Genomic DNA, 17,494 nt, shown 5'->3' on the forward strand with positions numbered 1-17,494 from the left:
AAAAAAAAATGAAAAGCTTCAGTGTCACAAAAGACACCATCATTTGGACAAAGTGGCTGGTTAGCAATGGGAAAAGATTTTTCTGACAAAGGGCTAACATCTAAAATGTTTGAAAAACTAAAAGAAAAAGGACATCAGAAAAACCAACAAAAATGGGTTACAGAGCTAAGCAGAGAATTCTCAAAAGATAAGACACAAAAGCTAAGGAAGACTTAAAGAATGTTCAACATCCATAATCATTGGGGAAATGCAAATCGAAAGTACTTTGAGAATTCAACTTAACAGAAGTCTAAATGACCAAAATCAATAAAGCAAATGACAGCTCATGCTGGCAAGGATGCTGAATATAGGAAAAGCTCCTCCACTGTTGGCTGGAGTATGAACTGGTACAACCACTGTACAAGTCAGTGTGGTTGGTATTCATGAAGTTAAGAATGGTTATACCTCAAGGTTCAGCTATGCCACTATGGGGCTCCTAGCCACAGGACCTTTCATCCTATTAGTGTCCTTTGTTCAACCATGTTATCTATTGCTCTATTTATAATTTCTACAAGTTGCAAGCAATCTATATATCAATCAATGGTTGGATGAAAAAGATAATATTGTAAATTTGTACAATGGAAAACTACTAAGCCATTCAAAAAAACAAAATGAAATTATGAAATTTGCAAGTAAATGGGTGGAGTTTGAAAAACTATCCTAAGGTAAGTAATCTATGGAACCATAAAGAAATATGATACATATTTGCTTATATGTGGATATCAAATTTTAAACCTTTGATAAGCAAGTTATAGTCCCTACAACCACAGTACTTATGTGGGGAATAAGAGACCTAGAAAGAGGAAATAGAATAGAGAATTACAGATATATAGGGGTGTGTGGGCAGGAATCAGAAGATCAAATAGGGAGGTATAGGAAACAGGGGGTGAGAAAGAAAGTAGGGGATGGTCACATGAAGCTAAGGGACATTTGAGGGTTAGAATGGTAAACTAATACCTTACATCTTCTGAAAAATATGTACATCATATATGTAGGGAATCTAAATAAAATCACTGAACAGAGGGAACAGAACTCCAAAAAGATACTTCTTGTCACCAAAGATTTCAGTATCATTAATATGTTATGTCTAAATGGGTTGCTGGACAATATTCCCATGATAACCATCAAACAATCCAGACTATAAAGGCTAATGGTTGCTCAGCCTGCATTACTTAATACAATACCTACACAATTTACTGAATATAGAAAAGTTAAACTAGTGTCTACCTAGAGCCCCAACCCTATGGACTAGTGTTCATTGTACTCTGAAGTACTCTGCATGTTACCAAAGAAAAAGGACAAACACCAACCCAGCAAACCCTTTGATCTATAAGATGACCTCCATGCAGGATGTACTAATGCAATAGTGCCCCTAAGCTCATGAAAGTAATCTAACAATAACTATCTGGATTTAAGGCCACTTCATAAGACTGAACTCATACTTGATACTGCTTGGGTGGCTGAGAATCTGAGACTAGATAAGCAAGGGACCTAGGAGAAAACCAAATACTTCTGCTAAAGGAATGTAGCAATAAAATGACTACTAACAATGTTCAGCTATACCTTATAGATCAGTGCCTTACTCGTCAACAGAGGTGCTTCCTCCTATATTCTGTGGAAACAATGGAGACTCAGAGCCAGACAATGTGCAGAGAGTGAGAAATATTGGAACACACAGTCCTAAATGGGATGGCTCTATAAAATTCCTCCCTCCCAGGGTTCAGAGAACCTTGTGAAAGAGGAGGTGGAAAGAGTGTAAGGCAGAGGGAATTGAAGACACTAAGGAAAGTTCATCTAAACACACCATGCCCCATTCACATATGAATGCACAGAGACTGAGGCTGTATCTACAGGGAGGGCCTGCATGGGTCTATGCTAGATGGGATCCAGAGCTGTGATAAGAAGTGGACACAAGACCCCATCTCTAACCAAGAGGGTAACTCCAACTGATAAGAACTTGAAAATGAAACAGAAACTATTTTTCTTCTATAGAGTCTCACTTCAGAAAAAAAATACTCTTAAGGTCAGACCTCCTGCCTAGCAGTAGATGGCCAACACAAAACAAACTCAGTGGTATCTTTGGGGGTGCTTTGTCTGACAATGCTTTGTCAAGGTTATTTATTTGTTTGTTTGTTTTAAATTATACTGGTCCTTTGTGCATATATTACATATTCTTTCTTTGTGTTTTTCTGGGACTCCTGTGTGTATGAATGTGTGTCTTTGCATCCTTGTTTCTTGTGCTTTTTTTTGGCTCTTTTGATTCTGTTTGTTTTGTCCTGTTGCAGTTTACTTGTCTTTGTTTATCTTACCTTATTTTATTATTTTTTTATTTAGAGGCCTATTTTCTGATGAAAGACAGAAAGGATATGGATATATATGGGAAGGAATGTGGAAAGAATCTTGAAGTAGCAAAGGGAGAGGAGAATATAACCTGAATATATCGTTTGAAAAAAAATGTATTCTCAGTAAAACAAAAATAGAAAAAAATCTATTTTCAATAAAAAGTATGAACTCGTATTGTGCTACTTTTTTCTTCTGTATTTCCCTTGAAAAAATATGAAGATACAAGCTGGGCTTAGTGACAAAGGCTTAAACCTCCTGCTATTGAAGACATGAAGGCAGGAGGATCATAAATTTTTAGCTAGCCTGAGAACTGAGTGAAACACTGCTTCAAAGGTAAATAGTAAGATGAAGACTTGGTGTTTATCTGAGTATGTCAGTGCTTGCCTGGCATGTGTGAGTCCCTATCCAACTCAAGAAAGATGACAATATCAAGTCACCTATAACATTAGATTCTTCATTGTAGAATAATTCATAATGAAAAGAAAAGAAATATGGTCAAGAAAGTACTTGCTATATTTGGTTTTATCTCCCACCAAAAGGTACATTTTCAAAAGTACAGAGTTAGGCTGACTTGAGGAAGCTATTTGAGTAAACATGAAGATCATGAGACTCAAACATAAACTTTGGTTTTCCTGAGTGATGAGCATTTAATATTACATAGAGTTTTCCCTAAAATAAAAGCTAATGATATGCAATGCCATTATAAAATATGTAATGTAGCTGTTTTCCTAGCATTATAGCTAACATGATACAATATGGAACTGGTCCAGGTTCAATGTGTGAGTTAGAAATCAAATGGAGTTGCCACAATTTTCTGATAAAGACTTTATGGGCCCCAATAATGGCATAGGTCATGAGATAGACACAGTTAACGACAGCCTGTGAGTGCTCCAATTCCAGTAATCAATGTCAACAGTCCAGTTATTTACTAACTTTGCTTATTGGTCTCAGAGATTTTGAAGTCTATCACTCATTCTTATTTTACATGGAGCATATAGCCTCATTTTATCTCTCTGTCACTTTTTCTGATCACCTTAAAACGAAATGAAAGCCTAAAGTAACACCCTGGACTTAAGATTACTGTATCTCAAAACGGTGTTGTTACTGGCCCATGTTCAATAAAAACTAGCTCAAGGCTATTTTTGACGTGGGGCCTTATACAACATCTTCCAGTAACTCTCCACATATGCCATGCTTGGAACAAGGGTACCAGCACTTGGTATGGCATCATTTCCCACTCATATTCTAAATGTAATTACATGAAGCCATCCAAATAATATTTGACACAGGAGGGAAGATAGATAAAATGTACAAAGGAGATATCTTATCTTTTGACGAGGAGACATTAAAACTTAGCTTTGGTCATTACAAGAACAAGGATTCCTTTCTTGCCAAGAAATGAACTGCAAATCTTCCAAGGCCAATTCAGTAAGCATAGAAATTGAACAACATTTCATGTCTAGTCAGCAGTGAAACAAAGGTGTTACACTGCAGTTAGAGACATTAGACCCCCAAAGGTTTATTACAAGTATTATATTATTTCAATTAAAGACAAAATTTGATGAAGGTGTTCTTTAATTATTGTTGTATTTTTTGAGATTAATTACAGCTGGGTTTAATGCACTCTCACAGAAGGACACAAACATCAATGTTAGGAGAATAATCAACTGTGCATGTTGTTTTATGTATATTTATACATTTTCTTCTGATATATTTAAATTATTATATTATTCCACATATTAATGTTACTCTGTTGTGTAATTTTTTTTATTTATCTTAGTGGCAGAAAAGCTGCATTTGTTATCATTGAATAGGAGCCTGCATAGTAAATTAGGATATTCTCTTAGGAAAATTTTAAACATGCAGAAAAATAGAAAAAAAGTATAAATATTCTCATGTCTACCTTTTGGATCATTACTTTTAAAAGTTTAGGTTCTCTGTCTCTTTTGTCTGGAACTCTTTGAAAGCCAAATGTATTCTTTTTACCCTAAGTTTCTTAAGTGCAAGATATTTGAAAATAAGTATGAAATAATATTTTAATCATAAACATCCATAGTACAAAAATTTGTCTCTACATATCTATATAAATCCATATATTCCATATATTCAAATATATATGAAATATATATGGATTATATATCTCCGTATATACACATAAATACACACATATTTAAATATGTAAATATATCTATATATAAAATAGATGAAAAGATGAAAAGATGTGGACACATGGGCTAAAGTAAGCTTGTATGTGTGTGTGTGTGAGTTAGACAATGTTTTGTGGGATGGTCACTTATTAAGATGCAACTCATGTCAGTGGGCAACTAGCCAGGGCTTCTATACACTGAGCAGTTTTTCACACATGCATACCTTATGTATCCACTATAAAGAAAATTTAATTTTTTCATAACTAAATATTGTATATATTCATAGTTGCTCAGCTGATTTCCAGAAGACATTTTATTAAAGAAAACTCAGTAAGTTTCCTTATTAGATTTTTTTTTCATATTCTTTCAAGTCTTTCTGGTTGTCTGTGCATGTATATGTCTATGTAGCTTTCTGTGTATCTGTGTGCACATGCATGCACTGCTCATTGAATAGTTTTGGTTTTTGTTTCTTAAGTGTCACTCCATCATCAGCCTTGTTTTTATGACAGGGATAGGACAGGGACTCACACCACACATGCTATGCTAGCACTGTAAGACTCAGAAAAAACATTCAGTCTCCATTGTACTGTTTACAAGGTATGCTGTCTGAAAATGGAACTACAGAGATTCAACCTGCCTCTGCCTCTTCCTTCCCATCATAGGGCTTAAAAGGGAACATCCTCAGTCTAGCTTTTGTTTTTAAATGTGGGTTCTGGTAATGAACTCAAGTATTCAAGACTATAAGGCAGGTACCTTGCTAGGCAAGCTCTCACCTCACTAGTCTTTCAGGTTCTTTTAATCTTAAATGGCGTCTTTCCTCAACAAACATTTTTAGTTTGCGACGTGTTCCATTCTTTATTCATTTGCTAGTATTAACTTGTCCCCAAAACAGTTATTTTAATATACAATCATCTGAAGGAGCCTATGTGAAAGAATTTCTTAATATTTTCTTATTTTTAGTTGTGTGTGTGTGTGTGTTTGTGTGTGTGTGTGTGTGTGTGAGGGAGAGAGAGAGAGCGAGAGAGAGAGAGAGAGAGAGAGAGAGAGAGAGAGAGAGAGAGAGAGAATGTGTGAAAGCTAAAAATGACAAAGGATCTCTTGAAGTAGTTGTTACTGTCAATTTTAGGCTATCCAACATGGAAGCTGGGGAGTGAACTGTGAAACTTTGGAAGATCACCTTATACTCCTAATTTCTGTGTCATAACTCTACTCGCTAATTATTTTTTATTCTCTGAGAATTTAATGCATATCTACAAAGAAATGGTCATATCTATCACCATTTCTGAACTCCCTGTAGATTATCTCCCAAAGTTTATCTTCTAGTATATTAAATTTTAAAATTTCTCTACTAAGTCTCTACAGAGTTCCTGAATATGTTGGCTTTTTGCTTATATAGTTCTGCATACATTTTATAAAAATGTATTTATTCAGGTCCCTCCCTCCCTCTATCTCCTATGATTATTTTGTTCCCCCTTCTACGTAGGATTGAAGCATTCACACATTGGTCTTTATTCTTCTTAAACTTTATATGACTTGTCAGTTGTATTGCGATTATTTTGCATGTTTGGGCTGATATCCATTTATCAGTGAGTACAAACCATGTGTGTTCTTTTGTATCTGGGTTACCTCACTCAGGGTATTTTCTAGTTCCATCCATTTGCCTGTGAATTTCATGAAGGAAGGAATCAGAAAAAAGAGAGGGCAGGATCAGGCAGGAAAGAGTCAGAAGAGAAGTACAGAGGGTCAGAAAATTGAACAGAAATATGTGGAGTGGGAGCTGGGGAGCTGGGGGTAGCCACTAGAAAGTCCCAGATCCCAGAGAAGTGAGAGTCTCCCAGGATACAACTATTATGATATTAGCTGAAATATGCAACAAATGGGAGAGAGAACCTGTAGAGACCACCTCCAGTAGATAGGCATGGCTCCTGGTTGAGGAATGGGACCACCCATCCATCTCAAATATTTTAAACCAGTAATGTTCCTGTCCAAAATAAAGACAGGAACAAAAAATGGGACAGAGACTGGAGGAAAGGCCATCCAGAGACCATCCCACCTAGGAATCCATACAATTCCCAGACACCAAACACCAGCACTATTGCTAATTCCAAGAAGCAAGTGCTGACAGAAGCCTGGTATGGCTGTCCCCTGAGGGGTTCTGCCAGCATCTGACTATTACAGTTGCAGATACAGCCAACCATCAGACTGAGCCTGGAGACCCTAAGGGAAGACCTTGTGCAAGGGCTAAGGAGCTGAGGGCGATTGCAATCTCTTAGGAAGAACAGTATCATTAACCACCGACCAAAGAGTATATATGGAGTGATCCATGGCTCCAGCTACATATGTAGCAGAGGATGGCCTTATCTGGCATCAATGGGACATGAGGCCCTTGGTCTTGTGTAGGCTTGGTTCTTAGTGTAGGCGGATGCTAGAGTGGTGAGGCAGGAGTGGGTAAGTGGATAGAGGAGCACCCTCATAGAGAAAAAGGGGAGATGAAATGGGATGGGGAAGTTTCAGAGGGGAAACTGGGAAGGCGGATATCATTTAAAATGTAAATGAATAAAATGATTAATAAAAATGCATTTTATTCTTTTAGGAAAAGAATATGATGTCTATCTTTATGATTAAATGACTTGAAGAGGTTCCATGTACTTTCAGACTTGAGTCCATAGATTATGAGCTTAAATTTATAACATCACTATAGATGTCTAACTTTATTCACAAGCTGCATCAGCAATAACAGTGTGAGGTCAAATTCTGTAGGCATCCCAGTATAACCAAACCAAACCAAAAGAAACCAAGTAAAACACATAACCCCTCTCATTTAAGCACAGCTACATGTTCCTGACCATTTTCCCAATGAAAATGAGGTGGTAATGATTTTAATCCTAGACAAATGACCACTTTGCAAGAGAGCCTTAAAAGGAATGAAGCCTTGTGTTAGATTTCTTTGGTCTCTATTCATTGCTCCCTCTATCTATATCATTTCATTGTATCCCCCTTATGTTAAGTTCTCTGGATGCGTCTTTTCTGACCATATTGCCATTATTCAACAGAGACAGAATACTTGGCTCAGACAGAATGCTTGACAAATCATGCCTGCTCTAAAGCTTAGTTTCTTATATAAACTTAAGTGTTGGTACTGATTTAATTCATTTGCTCAACTACACTTAATACACAGAATTCTACATACAGATATTATAGAGTTATAATCATATTAGATACATTAAATATGTTCTTGAGATAATCTAGAAGCAATTTATTTTTATATGCTTTGAATATAGTATAAGAATTGATATCACAGATAGTTAAACAATAAGGAAGGAGCTAAGGAAAACAAATCCTCCATGAAGTTGGAAAAGCTGACATGCTCATCAAAAACGTGCTCACTGCCGGGCGGTGGTGGCGCACGCCTTTAATCCCAGCACTTGGGAGGCAGAGGCAGGTGGATTTCTGAGTTCGAGGCCAGCCTGGTCTACAGAGTGAGTTCCAGGACAGCCAGGGCTATACAGAGAAACCCTGTCTCAAAAAAAACCAAGAAAAAAAAAAAAAAAAAAAAAAAAAAAAGAAAAACGTGCTCACTGAAAGAGGAAGTATTCTTTTGTTTTTGTTTTGTTTTTTGTTTTTGTTTTCTTATTTTATTAGATATTTTCTTTATTTACATGCCATACGATATCTCCTTTCCCAGTTTCCCCTCCAAAAAAAACCCTCAAAAAAACAAAAACAAAAACAAAAAGCAACAACAACAAAAAACAACAACAAGAACAAACCCCTGTTCCTTCCCCCCTCCCCCTGCTCGCCACCCCACCCTCGCCTGCTTACTGGCACTGGAATTCCCCTACACTGGAGCATAGAACCTTCACAGGGACAAGGGCCTGGAGGAAGTACTCTTAACAAGCCAAATGCAAAGGTCATGTAAATTTTCTGGAGGCAATGACAAACCCTACTAATGGCCTTATCATTTGCATTCCTGTCATGAATATAAGTGCCCTTTCCTTACATATTCTTATGAAATCATAATATCTATTTTCTGGCACTACTAACTAGTATAAATGACAATTGGCAGATTCAAGGGAGATGAGAAAAGATGAAAGTCCTAGAAGAGGGTCTAGTGTCTGTGGTAGAGAATACAACTGGTATCTTTATCAGAGAACATCAATAGTCTCCATTAGTTCTCTAACGACTGCTTTCTAACTGTGACTTAATAGTTCTCTAACAACAATTACTGATATAGGATTTCTCAGTGGAAGCAGAGAGTGTAAATACTCTACTAATACAAGGAAAATTAAAAGGAACTGGGGAGTAAGAAGAAGTAGATTAAACACATGTAGTAGGCAAGAGGTAGTGGGGAGTTTGAATACCTTCTTTATGATTGCATGCCTTTCAGTGACTCCAATTGTTTCCTCACAGCTATGATATTGAATTCAATACATCCTAGGATTATTCTCAGCATGTTTTTCAATGCTGCTTTTCTAAATTATGCTTCTATGTCAGAGGCAAAATTAAGTTTCTCTTAATTGGTCTCCTTAAGAATGTTCAGAGCAGGAGAATGTTCTTAAGACTCTCATGTGGTAATGATAAGAAATGCCCCATGCAAGAAAATTCCGTACAAGTCTATCATCCTGCCTTCTTATAGGTTCACTATCAAGGGGAAATAGTAGAGTGGACCATCATCAGAAACTTCTCATGTATATCAGTGGGTAGGTTCAAGTGACCCAGTGACAAAAAGTGACACAGGGACAGCAGTGTAGCAACATTTATCTCTAGAATGTGGTAAAAGAGGGAAGTGTAAAATAAAAAGACTTTCTTCTGAACTGGGCCTTTATAATGAATAAGAATATCTGAAAGAGAAATAATAAGAGATGGTCAAGATTTGAGACACAATCCCAAAATACAAAACCCATAAATGTTTTCAAAACTTACATCTTCACCAAATGTCCACTTTCCTTTAGACCATTTCTATACTTTTTTCCCATCACCCTTGGGGAAGACTCTGAGAAGGAACTGCCCTCTCCATACATCAGCTCCCCCAGTGACCTCAAACCTATGGATCCCATCATTAAGCTTTGTTTAGAAGAATAAATTTTAGTTCACTGCAGATGTTAAGGGTCAAGAAAGTGTTTATGGTAGGGGCAGGAGTGGGGGTAGGAATATTGTGAAGTATTTGTCAATCCCAGTGGAAGAGCTCTTCAGTTTCTGTGATTAACTGGGGATCAGCATGAAAACATTTTTTTGTAACCCACTTCCTTTATTTACCTCTGCCCTCCCATTTTTCATGACAGGTCACTTTTTCTTATTCTTCTCCCTTTTAAAAGAAGCTGGTGGGAAAAGTCCTATCTCTGCTGAACAAAGCTGAGACTTCTGTCCTGTCTTCTATGGTGACAAATTGTGTCCAACTGTCAACACATGTGAATGAATCTCCATGATGCCATCCTGATGCAGTTCGATCCTCTCTACTTCCTCTCAATTGCTGTTGTTGTCCAGGCACACTTTCTGTGCCTCCCACCTAAGAAACTCAGAGGACACTAATCTCAGATGCTGGGTGAATAATGAAAAAGGAAGTGTTCACTGCCAACTTAGTTGCCAAGATCTGTGATCATCCTCTTTTTTAGACAAAGTATATGAGTCTATCCTTCTTGTTTGTGCCTTTCTCATGTAAAATCTGAGATATCTCTTCTTTAAGTTTCAATGGCTGCATGGAGGGTTCTCAATGAACTCATATGGAGATATGATCTAAAATTTCTCTTTAGATATTAACTTTCCAGTTACAAAGGAAACCACATATACATAATATATATTATTTAGGGTGAAACATAAATATCAATATCTTCCAAGTACTTACAGTAACTTTTTTGGAATTTGGTAATGAGAGTGAATAATTCAGATTGAACTTACTCCTAGTAGCATGTGGGTGAGCAGACTAAGCTCTATGAAGGTAAAGAGAGAATTCAGTTTTTCAGCTAAAGGCATCATTGAACAGAGAGCCTAATGGAAATTCTCTTCAGATAACTCCATCCTCCATGAGGTCAAGAATCAGTAAAAGTGTATGAAAAGGGAGTAACACGAGTATATTGAGTTACTTCAAACAGGAGAGGAATCATTCTATTGGCCCGGACCATGGTTATTGAAGGAGTATGTCAAAATGCTTATGGAAGGAATAGGAAATATCTGAGTTGTGTTTTCTGTTTTGTCTGCCTTAGATCAAGGTCTTAGAATTGGAAATAACTCACATCCATGAAATTACTTGTTGCTTTGTCTTATCCCATCTCTCTTCTTTCTGTCTGCTTGTCCTGTGCTAGGACTTGGATCACAATCAAACATACAGCTTTTCTGGGTTCACAAGACTCACCTCCATAAATTATGTCTTCTCATTCTATGATTTCTGAAGTGGAGAGATTACAAGTGTGAGGTATTTGCAAATGTGAGGAATGGTAAGAAGAGGACTCAGCAACCAAAAGTTTTCAGCAATCTTGTCATAGACAAATATGAAGCCTCACAATTCTGATTCCTATTGTGTATTTCCCCATCCTACTCCTCTTAATTCTTCTGTCCTTCTCTTTGTGTGTGGTGTCTTGAGTTACCAAAGAACAACAATAAACATTTTAATTCATACACTTGTGCTTTTGTGTTGTATTTTTATTATAAGAGGCTATAGAGGAGGCTAATTGTGAACTGAAGAGTACTTCTCAGTTCCACCCAGGCAAAAGGGAAAATGCCTCATGATACAGGCTTAACCTTGGACTGTGTTGTGTGAAGCCAGCTCATGGACAGCTATGTCATTAAGAGTTGAAGACACTGCCCTTTCTGGGAAAAGTCATTTTCTTCCTTTATTTACTATCAACCATTGAAAAAGATTTATCTAAAATGTAACAGATATATAGTTAGTGCTAATATGATGAGTCTTAGAAATTATTGTATTACTAGTACAAAAAGTATTTAAACATTCTTCAAACAAATATATTTTATTTAGGCTAATTAGAAATTTGAAGTAACCAAGTAAATAATCCATTTGATATTTGGAGAACCACTAAAAGGAACATTTAGTTTCTGCTTATTTATTGCTACCTCCAGTATTACTTACTATTCCTTAATATTACAGGATAATCTTAATGTATAATATTCAGTATTCAGATTACCAAGTGCAGATTTAAAAATTCTGACAGATGTCAGCCACCTTGGGAATAGCTTTTATGTAGAGGAAGTACAGTAATCAAGGCTTTCAAAAAGAAAATCGAATAGAATAAGTTAAGAAATGTGATGGCAGAGAAAACAAATAAAATGGATTTTTATTAGCAGAAATATTATCTTCAAAGGGAAATAAAGACTTATTGTGGCAAAGCTTTTCAGGATTGATTTTCATCAATTGTATCCCACTAGAAATATTAAGGATCTCCAGGGTGAAAAGGAATGGCAGAAGTCCAGGGCCAGGGCTCTTCCAAGTAAAGTTTTGGAAAGGCAAGAAGAAGATACAATTATTTTTCTATTTTTAACCAAGACTAAGTAAAATATTTTCTTAAAGAAATAATGTTAACATGCTTTGGGGGTGATTATAGCAGGTGAAATGAATGATGGCAATGCTCTAAGGGATAAAAAAGATGTGTGTGTACTGACGGATCTCGTAATCAGTGTTCCCTCTTTAGCTGATTACTGGTCAGGAGTCAACGCTGGTCTATACAGCTGCTATTCATGTCTTTTGATTTCTATATTGATTAATTTCCTTATATGTGTTTGCTGAGTTGAAGCCTTTTGCATCACAGGGCCTTTTACCTTCTTGAGGTTGCTGAGGAGTCTCTGTCATACAACATAAAATCTATTTCTCATTATTCTTTTCCTTGAAAGTAGTTGCTACACATTTCTCAAACACTGTAAACTGTATCGACCAAAGAGATTGCTTGCATTCTTAATATTTTTCAACTTTTTTTGGAGATCATTATGTTTTTTTAGTTTTGTGGTAAACCTTCACTCAAATCTCTGAGTTTTGAAGTTGTCATATAAATATCTTATGAACATCAATCATATCAATTTAGAATCATTGGCTTCATTTTGATTTTAGTATTTATAAAATATTAATATTTGTTAATATTTATAAAATATTTTAATATTTAATATTTTAAAACTCCAACTTGGTTTTGTATATTTAAAATAACAAATGAAATATCCTTGTATGTGTATACATATTCACATTTTTTTGGTCATCTATTCAACATCTTTCCAGTTTGGCTGTATTTTTTCCAATGTCCCCATAATATTATCTCATTTACTGCCAAAAATCTTTTAAAATTATACTTTGGGATAATTTTAAATTATAAAATTTGTGAGAATTTCAGATTATTTATGCAGAGAGTCCCTTTCATGGTTTGGCAGTCACTGTTACACTGTACTGCTAGGGTCAATCCTGGTACTTGTAGCACACTTACATAGCACATAACATTCTTTTAAATTTAATTAATAATTGATTTATTTAATTAACATCCTGACAGCAGCTCTCCCCTTCTCCCAGCCCTACCCTTACCAATCCCTTCCATCTCAATTCCTTCACTTCTCTTTCCAAAGCAAGAACACTTCCTTGAGTACCAATTTGGGATGAGACTTTCCCGTGGGATAAATCCTTCTGGGCCAGTTATTAGTTGGGTGCTTCCTCAATCTCTGCTCCATGTTTGTCCCTGCACATATAGAAGGCAGGACAAAATTTGAGTTGAAGGTTTTATGGATGGGCTCCCTCCACTTGAAGTCCTTCCTGGCTATAGGAGGTGACCACTTCTGTCTCCATATCCCCAACTTGTATGTTTCTCAGCTAGAGTTACCCCCATACACTCCTAGATACCTCCCTGTCTTCCCAGGTCTCCAGCTAGTTTGAGAGATGCTCCCCCTGATTTCTGTTCTTTCTCCAAGCCCTCTCTGCTCCCCCTCTCCACACCTGACCCCAACCCCTGTTCACCTTCTTACCTCATCTCCCAACTAGATCCCTCCCTCCAACCACCTCCAATGACTGTTTTGTTTCCTATTCTGAGTAACATTCAAGCAACTTTCCTTGGGCTCTCCTTATTACTTAATTTCTTTGGGTCTGTGCATTGTATCATGATTATCCTGAACTTTATGTCTAATGCTACCAATAAGTGTGTACACACTATGCATGACTTTCTGCGTCTGGTTTACCTCACCCAGGATGATAATCTCAACTTCCATCTATTTACCTGCAAATTTTAGGATGTCTTTATTTTTAATAGCTGAATAGTATTCCATTGTGTAAAAGTATATAGAAAATGTACCACATTTTCTTTATGCATTCTTCAATTGAGAGACATCGAGGTTGTTTACAGTTTATAACTATTACAACTAAAGCTGCTATGAATGTAGTTGAGCATGTGTCCTTGTTGTATGGTGAGGTTTCTTTGGGATCTATGCCCAGGAGTTTTATAGATAGGTTTCTCAATTTTCTGCCAAATTGATTTCCAAAGTGATTGTATAAGTTTGCACTCCCATCAGCAATCTAGTAGTCTTCCCTTTGTTCCACATCTTTGCCAGCATATGCTGACACTTGAGTTTTTGATCTTAATATAATCTGATAGGCTAAAGTGGATTCTCCAAGTTGTTTTGGTTTACATTTCCCTAATGAATAAGGGTGTTGAAATTTTTTAAGTGTTTCTATGTCATTCAAGATTCTTCTTTTGAGAATTCTCTGTTTATTTCTGTACCCCATCTTTAATTGTGTTTTTGGTTTGTTGATGTCTAAATTTCTTGAGTTCATTTATGTATTTTTCACATTAATCCTCTCAAGGATGTAGGATTGATATTTCCCCATTCTGTAGGAATCAAATACCTGGAAATAAACCTAAACACATGTGGACACTTGATTTTTGACAAAAAAGCCAAATGTATACAATAAAAAAAGAAAGAATTTTCAACAAACTGTGCTAGTCTACTAGATATCTTCATGTAGAAGAATTTAAGTAGATACATATCTATCACCCTGCACAAAAGTCAAGTCTAAATGGATCAAAGACCTTAATATAAAGCCAGACACACTTAATCTAATAGAAAAGATACTGGGTAAGTATGTTGAACATATTGGCACAGGAGACAACTTCCCGAACAGAACACTAATAGCTTAGGCACTAAGATTAACAATTAATGAATGGAATCTCATGAAACTGAAAAGCTTTTGAAGGCTAACAACACTATCAATAGGACAAAATGGTATTTCTAAAAGTTATCAAGGGCCCAAACTCCATTTTCCTAATGAATTGTCAGAAGTTCAATGATGGGTCATTTTAAAAGTATGTATTTACTCATTCACATTGATCACTTTTAATATATGTTAACAAATTTTACAGGTGAACAACTGACATTTCTCAATTTGTTTTTCAGGTAAAAAAAGCAAAGTACCTTACACAAAACAGTTAGTTACATCATTATTATTATACTTTTTGGATATTTTGTTTTTTTTTTTTCTAGAAAGGAATGGCTATACTTCAGTCTGTAGGTTTTCCAGTTAGTCTTAAAGACTATTAAACAAATGTACACAAGATTTGGTATTTAGTTCAGTTAACTAACTTTCTTTTAATGAAAGCCAAGTGTATTTCAGAGTCATGATGTTTTCTTTATGTGCATGTGCTACTGCGGATGCATCCCAAGGCTTTGCACACAGTAGGCAAATGCTTATGTCAGGTATCTCTCTACTTTTTGCTTTGAGATAGGCTTTTAATAAGATACTCAGATTGGCCTTAAACTTATTCTTAGCACAGACAGGTCATGCTTACACTTGCAACCCTTCTACCTCAGCATCCTGAGCAGTTTGGATCACAGATCTGTGCCACAGGGCCTGACTGACAATGGCTATTTGCTACTTACAAGTACACAAGTATACAAGAAGACCATAGACTAGTGACCTGGACTTAGCCAAAGCTATGGAACAAGATCTTTTCTTTGATACCATAAGTATAACGCCACACTGTGAAAACAGAAAATGAACACTCACTACGAAATGAAGAGTAGATGTACACAGCTATTGTAAAAGAGTCCACAAGATCCCTGGTACTGTGAGATCTTTGTGGATGGGTCTCCAAGGTAAAAAAAAAATCAAGTTATGATACAATGAATTTAGACTTATTGCTAACCTCAGAGGATTGCATGAGGGGTAAGTTTGTTGAGGTGATATTTTTTTTCAAGTTTTGTACAAGAATGTTTACTTATTAAAAGCTAACTTTACATAATGATATGGAGCTTTCTCAACATATCTAAAATAATCATTTCTTCATTTAGTATGAATTTATCACTTTTAATCAATTAATTTACACCTACAATTTTCAATCTGCTCAGTTCTTACTAATTTTTAGACTTCCAGATGAATATTAAGAAATCTCTATACAAGTGAAATTTTCCAAATTGATTCTAAGTACACTCATATTTATTTTCCTTAACTAAATAGTTTTATTTTCCTTAAATGATGGGGTAATAATACTTTACAAACTATGTCACATTACAATGTGTGTCCCAATGCTCCCATTGTTTGCTTATGCTTCCCAGAACAGAATATCTGGAAGAGGGTGTGGATGGTTCAAACTTCACTCACACCTAATGTAAAGCAGGGCTGCTAACAGGAAGGAGGTAATATTTATGACAATTATCAGTTGTTACCAGAAGAGTCATCTGCTCTTTCTTGGAAACTCTTTGAGTCCATGCCAAATGCTACCTACCATTTTTTAACCCGCATCAGAGTTCCAGTTATTCAGTATGATGCCCCTCCCTCAAATCTTGTTATAAAAATACAGTCACCTCTGTCCTGACAAACCATCCAGATCTCTGGAAGAGAGGTAAGGGAGAGCTAAAAGATGATGAGAGGAAAGGTTCATCTCTCACACACAGGACAGCTGTCTGTGTCCTTGGACAACACAGAGATTTGTATTTTGGGGTACTTAGTAAGCTTTAAGGGAGAAGAAAAGACATCAATTTCCACTTAATTCCTGTAGCACAGGAGAAAGACAGGATGATTTTTCCCTTGAGAGTGAATCCAGGAAGGGGATGTATGGCTCTCTCTAAATGTCCTCACTATCCACACTACCTGGAGTTATTCTGATTGTTCCTCCCTCATAGACAAGATGCTGCCTCGCACGGTCCTCTCCATCATGTCCTGGATGCTGCTCTCCTGCTTGATGCTCTTATCTCAGGTGCAAGGTAAGAGCTCTCTGCCTGTAGTAATGAGCCCTTTCAAATATTTCAAGACAGGAACGTCTCGTGCTGTAATTAGGAGGAAAATCCACACAGGTAAACTGCCTGCAACTTCTCTACTGTCCAGTCTTCCTCCATGCCATTAGTAAGAGAAGGTTTCATAGTGGTCTGTCATTGCAGAAAGACAGGATTTCTCATTTTGTCAGAATGCTGTAATTTATGCTGCTAAGATTAAAGGGGAAAATATGATGGTTAATAATGAATTCTACAGAAGAAGAAAGAGGAACAACTAAATTTATGCCTCTGTGCCCAAAGTTGGTAGAGTCATGGACTAATGTGTAGAAAAGAAGAAAAAAAATGATGCTGCACCATTTACTATGTCTGCTCATCACAAAATATTTTCAAAGACTATGGAAAGGCTTAATATTGATTTTCTTCCAAAAGATAATTTACAAAAATATACCTATTTTGACCTTCCATCTCAATCTCATTTTTCATCTCACCTTATTGGTCTGTTTATCTCACTCCACCCCAGGTGAAGACTCTCCGAAGAAAATACCCTCTGCACGCATTAGTTGCCCCAAGGGTGCCCAGGCTTATGGCTCCTATTGCTATGCCTTGTTTCAGATACCTCAGACCTGGTTTGATGCAGAAGTAAGTGCTGGAAAGGAGAAAGTATATAAGGAACATGGGGGATGTTTGGTTCCAATCTCTCTAGTTCCTCCTGTCTGAGAATAACTGACTTTAAAGATAACCTCTCCTTTCACTTACCTATGTCTTCCAGTGAAATCTAAATCTCC

The 17,494-nt window shown here is 36.4% G+C and overlaps 1 protein-coding gene across 1 annotated transcript in view; it reads left to right on the top strand.

The window, feature by feature from the left end:
• Positions 1-16,624: 16,624 nt before the first annotated feature.
• The window catches only part of LOC116098192 (regenerating islet-derived protein 3-beta-like), a 2,040-nt gene continuing 1,170 nt past the window's right edge, over positions 16,625-17,494 (top strand). The window contains 3 exon segments of the mRNA XM_031380882.1: positions 16,625-16,700; positions 17,230-17,369; positions 17,479-17,494. The exon segment at positions 17,479-17,494 is cut by the window's right edge and continues 128 nt beyond it. Coding sequence (XP_031236742.1) covers positions 16,625-16,700; positions 17,230-17,369; positions 17,479-17,494 — 232 coding nt within the window.

The sequence above is a fragment of the Mastomys coucha genome, unplaced genomic scaffold (assembly GCF_008632895.1).
Source record: "Mastomys coucha isolate ucsf_1 unplaced genomic scaffold, UCSF_Mcou_1 pScaffold20, whole genome shotgun sequence".
Lineage (NCBI taxonomy): Eukaryota > Metazoa > Chordata > Mammalia > Rodentia > Muridae > Mastomys > Mastomys coucha.